Here is a 12896-nt window from a genome sequence, read left to right as displayed (position 1 = left end):
AGTTGAAAGCTTTGTTGTTGATTTTTTCACGCAAAATTTGGGTGGTTTCGCCACTCGGGGTTATATGTATTGGAATAGGGATTATCTCTCATGAAGCATACCGACTACGGGTTTGTTGAGCATTCCTCCATCGGGTGAGCATCACCATAAATGACACAACTTGCGGTCATTTGAGTGATTGCGCTGACCTACCCTTTTTTCACTCCCGTATTGTTAATTGCAATGCCTTGTATTAAACTCATCATCGCAGTCATTTGATTTTGCAAGGATGCGATGGCCTCATTGTTTGCATTATTTTCTTTGATTCTTAATCTTTGATCACTTTCCCTCCAATCCTCGTGATTTTTGGAAATGCGATCAAGTATGCTCTTAGCCTCTTCATATGTTTTGTTGAGCAGACCACCAGCAGCTGCCACATTGGTAGCGATCTGCGAAGTGGGGTTCAATCCTTGGTAGAAAATCTTCATTTGTAGGCAATCTGGTAAGCCATTGTGTGGACAATCTCTTACCAGTCGCTTAAAGCTTGCCCAAACATCGTTGAGCGATTCGTCATCCTCCTGTTCAAAGTTTGTTATTAATTTCCTTCTTCTAGTGTTCTCAGTTGGTGGGAAATACTTCTTCATAAACTTTTCCACCACCTATTCCCACGAAGTTATCTCTCCCGGTTCGAGAGAATATACTCAATTCCTTGCCTAATCATACAAAGAAAAGGGAAACAAAGTTAGTCGAACTTCCTCGGTTGAGATATTTAGGAATACAAAAGTGTTGCAGATTTCTATGAAGCTTGGGAGAAGGGCGTGTGGGTCTTCACCACACCTTCCTCCAAACGGCCCAGCAGCTTGGATCATCTGTAACATTACTAGCTTCATTTCAAACCTTGATCCATCTAGCGCCAGCCTCATGATTCCTTGAGAGAAATCGTAGAGGTTAGGTGACGCATAGTCCCGGACGGGTCTATTGCGGTCATTCTCCAGAAGGATGGGGTTGGCCATTATATTGTTCGCATTCGCGGCTCTTTCTGTCAGTTGCTCCGCCATTCTTGGTGTTCTTTCTTGTTGTTGTTGGCGGTCTCTTAATCTTCGTTTAAAAGCCCTCTCAATCTCCAGGTCGTAATTCACTAGAGATTGAGAGTTCTACAGAGAAATCAAAAAAATTACCGTTAGCAAACTATCTTGCCGAAGTCCCCGGCAACGGCACAAAAAATTTGATGCTTGTATTTATGAAGTAGAAATATGGATGATATGCGTTGATAGAATTGCGTTGTGCACTCAAGTTTCCCCAGTGAAATTCAAGTGTAAATTCCTCTGAACTTCCTAGTAAGTCCAGGGTTGAACACAGGGACTTGTGAAAACAGTTTGCGTTGGTAATTTTTATGGATAAATTTGCAATAACCGGATAAATAAATAAAGTGTTGGGTTTGTGTTTGCGTTTGCGTTGATAAAAAAAAGAAATAAACAAATGCGGCGGAGTTGAGAAAAGACAGTTGTGTTGATAAATGCAATGAGTATGCGATGAACGAGTCGAGAAGATCTTTAGTTAGCGTTACTTAGGAATGCGTTAGACTATGCGATCATGTTACAACCATGCACAACAAGTCATTTTCTAATGTAAATGCGATGCTCCTAAGTCTATTACACATGTGTTGAGTGTAAAATGTCCATAGAGCTCATCCCTAAGTCTCTACTCTTGTCCTATGCGATGATGCAAAATGCATGAAAGCAAAGTGACCGCATACAATCATATCCTATCTCTAGGATGCATGCGATGCATTGATAACAAATAGTGCTCATTCCTAAGCACCTATCTTTTGTTTATGCGTTCTAATCTGATTCTTTCGAGCCTAGATTCTAACCTGACCTTCCAAGTCTAGATCCTGTCCTTAGACTACCCTCCCGAGTATCTCTAATGGACGAATGAAGCATACATAAACAGGATAATCGCAAAGAATGAAGATTCCCTATTTGGCTTGCTAAATGCTTCTCAATCTATTCAACTAATTTAGCTACTCACGCGTAAATAATAGAGAGTGAACAGATATAGAGAAGGAAATTCCATTTTCATAAATGAATTGAGTACAAAATGACAATGGAAAGTAAAGGTAAAGAGCCTGGTAGCAACTCCTTGCTGACCAAGTCTTTTTACACTGAAATCTCTATGATTTAAATATGTTCCCGCTTCTGCAGGCGTCGGCCCGCTCTCTGTCCTTGGAGCTTCTAGCGCTCTCCCAAGCTTACCGGAACGATCTACCGGCACAACTTTCTCCCTTGCGTCCACCTTAAAATGAAAGAAAACTAAGAACAAAGACGTGCGAACTGATCAACTGGTTAACCCCTTCTCTGAAGAATGCCCTTGGTATTTATAGAGCATCCATGGTGAAAGGCGGCTTCTCTCTCCTGGTTGTACAGATGGGGCAGCTTTAATTCCTGACTGATGCGTCAAATAATTATCACCGATAAAATTGAATGTACTTTGTGACCATTATCGGCTATCAAGTTAATTTGGATTCGACTGTTAATTGGCCTTTCTGTCCCATCGCTCTTAATTGGCCTTTCACCCAGATGCGCCCTCCATGTTGCGCTGACCAAGTTGCGGCGATCCTTCTCGAACAAATGTTTGCGAGCACGATCAATGTAAAGCCTTGTGGTGAAGTTGCGCTCGACCAATGAATTTCTATGATCGCAATCTTTGCATTGCGTTAATGCTTATTCTGCATAAAAATACAAAAATCAATTGTTCTAATGCGTTGGTCGCATGCGACCGCAATATTAAGAAAATGATGCTTCATGGATGCAAATTAACATATTTCATCAACGCAATCCAACATTGTTTAAGGACTTAGCACTATGATAACGTGCATTTCTGCCCGTTATCACATGCAAAAATGAAGAAATCAACAAAATTCTCGGCGGGCGCATGCAAAAATGAAAAAAAATTATACTAATTCCAGATCGGGCGCATGCAAATTGGCGCCAATTTTCGGGCGGGCGCATGGAAAAATAAAAAACAAGAATCTCATCCAAATTCACAAAAATATCATCCAAGTTCACAAAAAAAAAATCCATACTTCACTCGGTAGTATTAAGAGGTTGATTGCATGTTGTTTTGTTGTGACATCGTTGACCACATCTAGAACACTTGTGGACTTGACGAAATTCACCTATAGAAGGAAATCTTGTTGTCCGTGGGCGACCTACTCTTGGAACTCTTTTTGGAGGCAATGTTTCAATATCGATGAAGGCCGATGATTGTTTCCACTCCGAAAAGTGTCCAAGTGGTCGTACAGGTTCAACATACGCAGCCAACACTACATCAATAGAGTATACCTGTGAACAAAGAGAGGTAGGATCAATATTCCGAACCCTGCATGCAGCAATGGCATGTGAACAAGGATTTCATAATAATCAAACTTGCGACAAGTGCATGTTCTTGCGTGAATATTGACACGGCCTCCCAATCCTCCATCTATCACCTCAAACTCATGTTGGTCAATTGGTCGAACTTCATATCTACTTGCTTTGTCCGCCGCATCACGAATTATTGCCTTCGCATAGTCCAACAATCTTGACATACTGTTTAATGCTTCCATTCGACATCTGTAATACAAATCCTATAACCAACCTCTAATATGGTCTAGAAATGAAGTGATTGGTAACTGTCGTGCATCTTTTAACACTCCAGTTATGCACTTGCGAGATTTGTTGTCACCTGATTGTATCTTCTATTACATTGGTACACCCTAGCCCACCGCTCAAGACCGATATCCTCTAGGTATTTGCGTGCACCTGGATACCCTACAAATTGACTCTAATGGTACTTGAACATAGACTCATGACTTTTGCTGCTTTATCGAAAATATCCAAAATATATTTATTCTTAAAATTAACTAATAAATTAGCTTTCAAATGATGGATGTAGATACCATGAAATGCTTCTGGGAAGACCGTGATAATTTCCTTTTTTATGCTAGGGTGTCTATCTGATACTATATCCAAATCATGAACTTGCCCAATTGCACATCTTAATTGCTGAAGGAACCACACCTAAGATTCATCAGTTTCTCCACCAGATATACCAAATGTGACTGGGTATATTTGATTATTTCTATCGACCCCAGTCGCAAGCAGGAGTTTACCACTATATTTATCCCTTAAATATGTTCCATATACAATTAAAACAAGGTGAATGCAGTTCAGAAACCCTCTTATGGAAGCACCAAGAGCCATAAAGGTGTGCTTGAAATATTTATCTTCTTGCAGATCATATTTAAAGGTTAAACCAGGATTTTCAATTTGTAAGGCTTCACCAAATTTAGGTAACTTCTTGTACGATTCTTTTAGTGACACCCAAACAAGCACTAACGCTTCTTTCCTTACCCTCCATGCCTTGTCATAACTTAAACTCACACCATACTCTTGTTTTATATCCTTGACAATGTCTTTCGGTCTATATGAACGACTAATATCTTCAAACTTCGACGAATTTAGATGTCCGAGAACCCAACTAGAAGCTTGTCTATGATCGTTAGACAATATTTCATTTCAACAAGTGTGGACATTGTCGTACTTAGAGATCTTAAATATTTCACAATTTTTCAATTTAACGGCTCGAAGTCTCCATTTGCATTCTTCAACTAAGCATATAACTTTGTATAATGTTGTAGTCAATTCTTCACCCTAAACTGAAAGTTATCTCTAATTGCTAACATAGATAACCACATATTTAAATCCTTCTTAGATATAAATATGTCACCAACTTGCACATCTTCAGAAGAATAAGACTGACTTGGCATGGTGATCGTGCTACTAGAAGGATGTGACAAGTCACGACCCGTTGCATGTGACGAGCCTCCATAGTCTTTGATTGTTTGTTCTTCTACATGAGGTGTTTGGTGGGTGTTAATCTTGGGTTCCTCTTCATCGTCCTTCTCCCTCCAAGACCAATCATTGAAATATTGACCTTGGTCTACATCATTCCCTAAGTTATCAGTCATCAAATTACTAGGCAACGAAGTAAGTGATGGGTTAAAATATGTGGGAGAAAATTGACTATCCGACTCCATCTTCCACAGTATTGGCCTAGATGTTGAAGGGATTTCTTCAGTTCGTCAGACATGTGAATTATTTGGATGAAATCCTTGATTTGTTGAACACTTTGGAAGCGTGGATACGTAAAGAGGTATTACTGAGACCTCTTCCCATGTAAGGAATGTGTGTAGATCTTCATCATTCTGAATTACAAATGTAGGGGCTTTGGATCTCAATTGAAGTATACATCTTATAACAAGATCATACTTATCCGACATTATACCACTTATCCTATAAACTTCAGTCAGAAATTCATTATAGGTCGTGCCCAACTCAATGTCAAACCCCTGCAACTCTCCTCCATCGTAATCCTTTTCCCTTTCATTCCAAACACCACCAAAACAAATCCAAACACGAGGCATTCTCCAACATTTTATATAAAAAATGTATTAATATAATAAAATCAAAAAATCAAAATAAAAAAAAAAAAACATGATTCTGTTTTTTGGCCCGGTGGTCCACTCGACTGGGTCCACCACCAGGCCAAAAAAACGGAAGCATGTTCCTTTGTGTGCACCCGGTCGGGTAACCAGGTGAAGCACGGTCGGAAATCTAACTTTTGCTTCTTACCCAGTGAAGCCCGACCGAGTATCAAAAAAATAACCTTTTTTTATTTTTTATAAATTGATAAATAAATATCAAATGCAAGACATTATTAACAACAAAAAAAAAATACATAAAATTAATAAAGCAACCATAACTCAAACTCCAAAAATCAACCTCCAAAACTTTATAAATAAATATTAAATGCAAGGCACTGTCAATTTTCCTAATAATTAGTGAACTATTGAGAATACATATAAAAATGAAATACATACCTTCTTATGACGAAGTATACAAAATTACAGTTTTGTAAGATACAAGTTTTGGACTTTTGATGAAGAGAACTTCTTAGTGGAGAATTTGATAAAGAGAAACAATTTGATGAAAAGAACTTGTGGGATTGTGAAGAAAAAATTAGTGGAGAATTTTTTGAATTTTTGGTGAGAAAAGTTTTTGGTTAATCGTTTTTGGATAAATTAATTTTAGGTGGAATATGAATTAATTTGGTAGGTTGGTGGTTGAAATTAAAAGTGGACATTTAATAAGAGGCATAAACCGCTCCAAGCTCCAAAAACCCTTTGAGGCTAAACCAGATTGCACCTTGAGAAAATCGATCGCTTAGCTCCATCTTTTAGAAAATCCAACGTATCGTTTAGATACCATGGCACGATCGCTTAGCTCTACATCTAAACGATCGCATAGCTTAGCACGCGTCGTAGCTAAACGATCATGTAGTGCTATTGTTTAGAAAATTCAATGTATCGTTTAGTTCCTATGCCACGATCACTTAGCTCTACATCTAAACGATCGTGTAGTGTGATAACGGGCAAAAATGCACGTTATCAGTACGAGGATTGCATTTGAAAAGTATAAAGTTAAACAATTAATTGATTTTGAGTGATTAAACATGAATTTAGAGAGACTCAGTAAAATAGACGTAATTTTAAAAATTTCAAAATCATCCTCATATTTTGAATAGCACATAAACTATTGGATTATCCAACATCTTCAAAAGTACCTTGTTAAATCACCTATATAAAGAGTAAGCATGTCAATCAACTCCCTTTTCCCCCTAAAAACCGTTTAGACAAATCGACTTGAGGGAAAAAAAATCTAAGGTGCATCCGATTAGCAATCTAATAACAACTCTTTAAAAAGTAATGATTCAATAAAAAAGGAGTTAAATTTCACGTTTTAAACGTTAGATTAAGAAATTAGATCCCAGTTCAAAAATTCTATAATAATACATTTATAAACAATAAAAAAAAAAAAATTGTAAAACCAACTTACCAACTAAATATTAGAACAAATTTTGACTATTATTAATTAATGTGTTATTTGTCATAGATTTCGTATAATTATGAATTTACAAGACCATATTCCTTATAATACATTTATATATTATAAAGAATATGGTATTGTAATTTCAACAAAAGTAAAACCAGCTTGTTACATGAAATATGTTATCGAACTTTCTAATGTAATCCTACCTTAAAATTTTCAAACTCAAAACTTGAATGCATTGAAAATACAAAAAACATGATTTTCAAAATTTCCAAAATTTGGATACCATAATCCAAAAACAAAACTGCCAGAAAGACATTTGTTGAATCCAAAATATATTAATAAAGGTGCAATCAGAGTTCTGATTCTAGGGAAGAATGGATAATCAAAATATATTAGAACAGGTGAGCAGGATTCAATCTTGAAATTTCTTTGTCCTAAGAGCTATACTTTCATCTATCAAAGCACATCCACCAGGTTAATAAACAAATACTTGATTTGTAAATTAAAGTTGAAATTTAGGAAGCTTATTTACCAAAAGTATCAGGTTAAATTTCTCAATCAAGCAAATCTGACACTGCTGTCTTCCTGAAAGCATCAACTTGGGCTAACTTTCCTGCCAAAGCTTTGTTTGGAAATATATTATCTGCCTTCATTCTCTCTTTCATACCATAGGCCGGAGCTTTGGCGTTAACATACGCTTGTATTAGAGTTTGATATTGGTTGAATCGAGCCACGTAACCTGATAGTCTCATCCTATAAAAGATTTTCTCTGCATTGTGGACATCCCCCTTCCTTGCATACTGATCCATGATAATCATGTATGAGGTAAACAATGGCTTCGCCTGATTTTTTTGAACTGCCTTAACCAAAAAAGAGTCTGCTTTTTCTACTTCCCCAACTTCCACATAGAGCTTCACAATTGCATTCCATGTCAATGGACCAATGCGGCAACCGTTGTCTGCCATCTGCTTAACTAGTTCCTTGCCCTTCACCAGCATCTTGTTGTCTGCATAAACCTTCAACATGGTGGAATATTGTTTTGGGGACTGCTTCCATGTTTTTACAACTCTATCAAAAATTTTCTCTGCTTCTGGGATGTTCTTCAGCTTTCCCCAAGCGACAATGGCAGCCATGCATTCTCCGATAGAAGGATTTGACTCACAGATTTTCCAGAGCCTCCTCACTTCATCTTCCATTTGGAGTTCTCCATAAAGGGGAAGTAAAATTCTGCAAGGCCATCGAGAACCTTTGGTGTTAACATCTTCGATCTCCTTTAAAATGACCTTGGCTTTGTCTTTAAGCCCACCAGAAGCATAGTGCTTTGCTAATTTGGAAAGGGCAGAAACATCAAGCTCAATTCCTTCAGCCTTCATTGTATCAACAACTTGTTCCATCCCTATCATGTCATTTGATAGCCCTTTAGCATCTATTAAGATTTTGTAAGAAAACATAGAAGGCTTGACATTTTCTCTCTCCATCAACAATAAAACATCGGCTATTTTCCCCTTGTTGACCCTCTTGTAAAGAAGAAGCAACTGGCTGCAAGCAAATGTTGTGATTGGGAATCCGAGGTCCTTCATTTTGTTAAATATTTCCTCCGCTTTTTTTACATTGTTGGCGACCACACAATTAGCCAAAAGAGTTCGGTATATCAGCTCCCCTTGAAAGGACTTTGGGATATTAGCAATGTAACTCTCTGCCTTATGGAGACCCTGAACCTTCGCAATCAAGTCAAGGCGAGAAACATAATCTCTCTCAATAAAATCAAGTTGCCCACTAGATTCCAACCACTCTGAAAACTGTGAAACAAATACAGAAATGCCAGCAATGAGTTCAGTAATTGACGAATGAATCTCTAACAAATAGGAAAAAATTTTAACCATATACAATAGCTAAAAGGTTCTTTAGTGTCAAATATTGCACAACCATTTTCATACTAGTAATGACTTTATAAGTCCAACAATATATAAATGTGGATCCAAATATACTACCAGCAGTTCTGATGATGCTCAACCAAACATCAAACCAACTGAAACTTTTGAAAAAGGCTCCAGCACCATTTCTTAAATGCTATTAAGCCAGCTTGGCAATTTTGTATACAAGTATTTAATGATGGTACATCTTAAGAATTGATCAACATACTCTGGCTTACTAATTACAAGCCTAACAAACACATCTTAAAATCATTTTGTGCTTGTTAGACCATATTACAATTGATTGTTGTACTTTTAAGAAATTGAACAACATTTCCATCCTGAAATCCGTTGTGTCCACTAATCACAGACTTATACAAAGTTCCACAAATTCCAAGAGAAATGAGATCAATTACAAACCTCAAACCACACAAATGAATTTCATTGCATGAAAGGTAACATCAAATAAATTTACCTGCAAAGCCTTCTCAAACATTCGGCGTCTACGAAGATTGAGCATGGCAAGAGAGATATCAGCCCGACTTATTTCATTTCCTTCACTGACCCACTTATCAAGTACACTGGGAACAAATAAACCTGAAGCACTCAAAATAGCCTTGAACAACGCTGATGGAGCACTTTTTTTAGGTATCTTTTCAGCAAGATCAGTTTCTACCTCAGGTAAATCCAGTTCATTTTGGGTCCCATCATCAACATCCTCATCATCATCATCAATTTCTGATCCAGACGTTAGTTCCTCTTCATCATTATTAGCTGCCTTACTATCTTCAAAAGGACTAGTGCTTGGAAGTGTTTCATCAAGTTCAGCAAATACATCTTCCATGTCATCTTCCTCTCCACTTTTCTCAGCACCAGCATGTGAAGATAGACCATGACTACTAATATAAATCCCAGAGGACAGCCATGTTACAAGATTGTTTCTCTCAAAAGAAATGCATCTGTCAGATAAAGCAGCAATGGTTCCAAAACCAGCTACATTTCCTTCCCAAGAATATGGTACCTCTAGTTTGCCAAAGACACGTGAAGTTCTTACTCTATACCCTAGATTCCTGAGAAGAGAACACAAAAAGATTGTACGGTGAGGGGTCTGAAAAGTTGGAGGTATTATACCTTCTCCACCACTATATACACATGCATGCATGTAGTATATGTATACAATACATACATACATACAAAAACAGTCCTTCGGATGATTAATAATGATGGACTTCAGGAAACTGCCATGAGAAAATTTCATGTTTAGAATTATAGGATTTCTTCTTTTTTCCTCAATATTACAGCTTTTTACATCCCAATCCCATCTCTACGTTCTTCACTGGTTGTAATTTCATGTGGATGCATTTGATTCATGCTTTTTTATAGATTACATGGAAGGAGAGAAACATTCGCCTTTTCAATGACTAGGGTAGCACTTTTGATCGCTTTTGTGAATTCATTATCTTTCATGCTATGACCATGTGCAAATGTACATCTTTATATAGTTCATACAATGAATCTTCTCTTTTGACCAGAATCTTTTGTGACTCCATGGGTTGGGCTTAGGCTACTTTTTGTAAATTTCAAACATCAATGAAATTTTTTTTTCTTATATTTAAAAAAATAAATGAAAAAAATAGAAAAAATCATCACTCGGACATCTCCCTCAATGATATTCCAACCATCATCTTTGAAACTCAGAAGTCCAGAAATGCACATAGCATCATAAATTACGAAGACAGAATCTCAAACTCAGAATTTTGAGAATTTTAGCAAAAAAAAAACTAGAAAACAAACCCCAACCAAAAGAAGCGTTACATTTCAGCTAATATACGAGAAAAAAGAAACACAAATAGAACGCGAAGGTAACAACAAGAACAGAACAAATCACGCAGAACTCTTTACTTCATTTCCTCCTTTTATGAACACGGGAAACTCGATCAGAAGCAAGCAAGAACCTTGATGATGCACAGAGTTAATGAAAACCAATACCCATGAAGCGAATTCAAAATTTTACAGCCAAAACGAGATTAAACTTTGTTTCTTTTGCTTCGCATTACAGAATGAACAATGTAAGGCACAGAAACAGAGAGGTCTAGTACGAAGAACAGGCGTATAGATGAAGGAAACGAAGCATACCTGAGAGGAGTAGAAGCTCTACGAAGAGCCCACATGGTGGGATGATATTAGTAGTGAAGAACTCAGAAGACCTCAACAATGGAAGCGAGCGTGAGAGGAGTTGTAACGGCAGTGGCGGGGAGTTGCTGTTAAACCCTAAAAACCCTCGGGTGATCGACGAAAATAGGGGTTCAAAGTTAGCCCTTCTTCATTTGGGTATGGTTTTGGAAAATTGACAAAAATGACTCAGTAGTATAATTTTATATTTTTTACTTATTTTTTAAAAATAATTTTTTTTTTTACCTCTTGATGATAAAAATGATGTAAGAATGGAAAATATTGGCGGTATAATTATTCTTATACCCCTTATTAAATTCTCACTTCCAATTTCAATAACCAACCTACCCAATTAATTCACAAAAAATTCTCCACCTCAAAAATTTATTCACAAAAAATTATTTTATCCAAAAATAATTGACAAAAAAAATTTCACATTCCAACACTAAAAATTTCTCCACCAAATTTAATTTATTTACAATCCCACAAAAAGTTCTCTTCACCAAATTATTTCCAGAATGATATTTTATATACAAAAAACATGAAAAAATAGTTAGACGATCGTATAGCAATGTGAAAAAAAGTTAGACGAATATTCATCGAAGCTTCCCATGTGAAGAAATAGTTAAGCGATCGTTTAGTTTCGGATGTTACACGATGTGAAGAAAAGTTAGATGATCGTTTAGCTTTATCGTAGGAACTAAACAATCATGTACCTGTAGGAGCTTTGGCGTAGGAGTAGGTGGCGCCCGATCGGGTATTGGATCGAGTAGGGGGAGGGCACCAGGTAGAGAGGGGGGCACGATACGTTGCTTTGGCATAGGAGAAACTAAACGATACGTTGGATTTGCTAAACAATGGCACTACACAATCGTTTAGCTACGATGCGCGCTAAGCGATGTGATGAAGTGTTGTGCGATAGCATTGAGCGATCGTATAGATGTAGAGCTAAGCGATTGTGGTGTAGGAACTAAACAATACGTTGGATTTCTAAACGATAGCACTACACGATCGTTTAGCTACGACGCGCACTAAGTGATATGATGAAATGTTGCGCAATAGCGCTGAGCGATCATTTATATGTAAAGTTAAGCGATCATGGTGTAGGAATTAAATGATATGTTGGATTTTCTAAACAATAGTACTATGATGCGTTATTTTATTAAGTGGAAATATGGATGATATGCGTTGATGGATTGTGTTATGCACTCAAGTTTCCACAACGGAATTCAAGTGTAAATTCCACTGAGTTTCCTGGTAAGTCCAGGGTCGAATATAGGGACTTATGAAAATAGTTGTGTTGGTAATGTTTATGAAAACTTTGTGGTAACCAAGTAAATAAATAAAGTGTGGGTGTGTTGTTCCGTTGATGAAAAAGAAGTAAATAAAGGCGGCAGATTTGAGAAAGATAGTTGTGTTCATAGATGCAATGAGTATGCGATGAACAGGTTGAGAAGATCTTTAGCTAGCGTTACTCGGGAATGCGTCAAACTTTGCAATCATGTTACAACTATGCACAGCAAGTCATTTCCCAATGTAAATGTGATGCTCCTAAGTTTAGAACGCATGTGTTGAATGTAAAATGTCTATAGAACTTATCCCTAAGTCTCTACTCTTGTCCTATGCGTTGATGCAAAATGCATGAAAGCAAGGTGACCGCATACAATCATACCTTATTGCTAAGATGCATGCGATGCGTTAATAACAAATAGTGTTCATTCCTAAGTGCCTATCTCCTGTTTTTGCGTTCTAATTTGATTCTTCCAAACCTAGATTCTAACCTGACCTTTCCAAGTCTAGATCCTGTCTTTAGACTACCCTCCCGAGTATCTCTAATAGACAAATGAAGCATACATAAACAAGATAATCGCAAAGATGAAGATTCCCTCGTTATGCT

The 12896-nt window shown here is 37.1% G+C and overlaps 1 protein-coding gene across 1 annotated transcript; it reads right to left on the bottom strand.

Moving 5' to 3' along the window:
• Positions 1-7389: 7389 nt before the first annotated feature.
• On the bottom strand, positions 7390-11159 carry LOC120091967 (pentatricopeptide repeat-containing protein At1g15480, mitochondrial-like). The gene is made up of 3 exons (XM_039050153.1): positions 10964-11159; positions 9303-9897; positions 7390-8713 (listed from the first exon to the last, which is right to left on the bottom strand). Exons 1-3 carry the CDS (start codon positions 10996-10998, stop codon positions 7469-7471), a joined length of 1875 nt encoding a protein of 624 aa, XP_038906081.1. The 5' UTR covers positions 10999-11159; the 3' UTR covers positions 7390-7468.
• Positions 11160-12896: the final 1737 nt, after the last annotated feature.

This window comes from Benincasa hispida, chromosome 11 (assembly GCF_009727055.1).
Source record: "Benincasa hispida cultivar B227 chromosome 11, ASM972705v1, whole genome shotgun sequence".
Lineage (NCBI taxonomy): Eukaryota > Viridiplantae > Streptophyta > Magnoliopsida > Cucurbitales > Cucurbitaceae > Benincasa > Benincasa hispida.
Note: the sequence above shows the minus strand (reverse complement) of the source record. Positions and strands in the feature narration are given on the sequence as shown.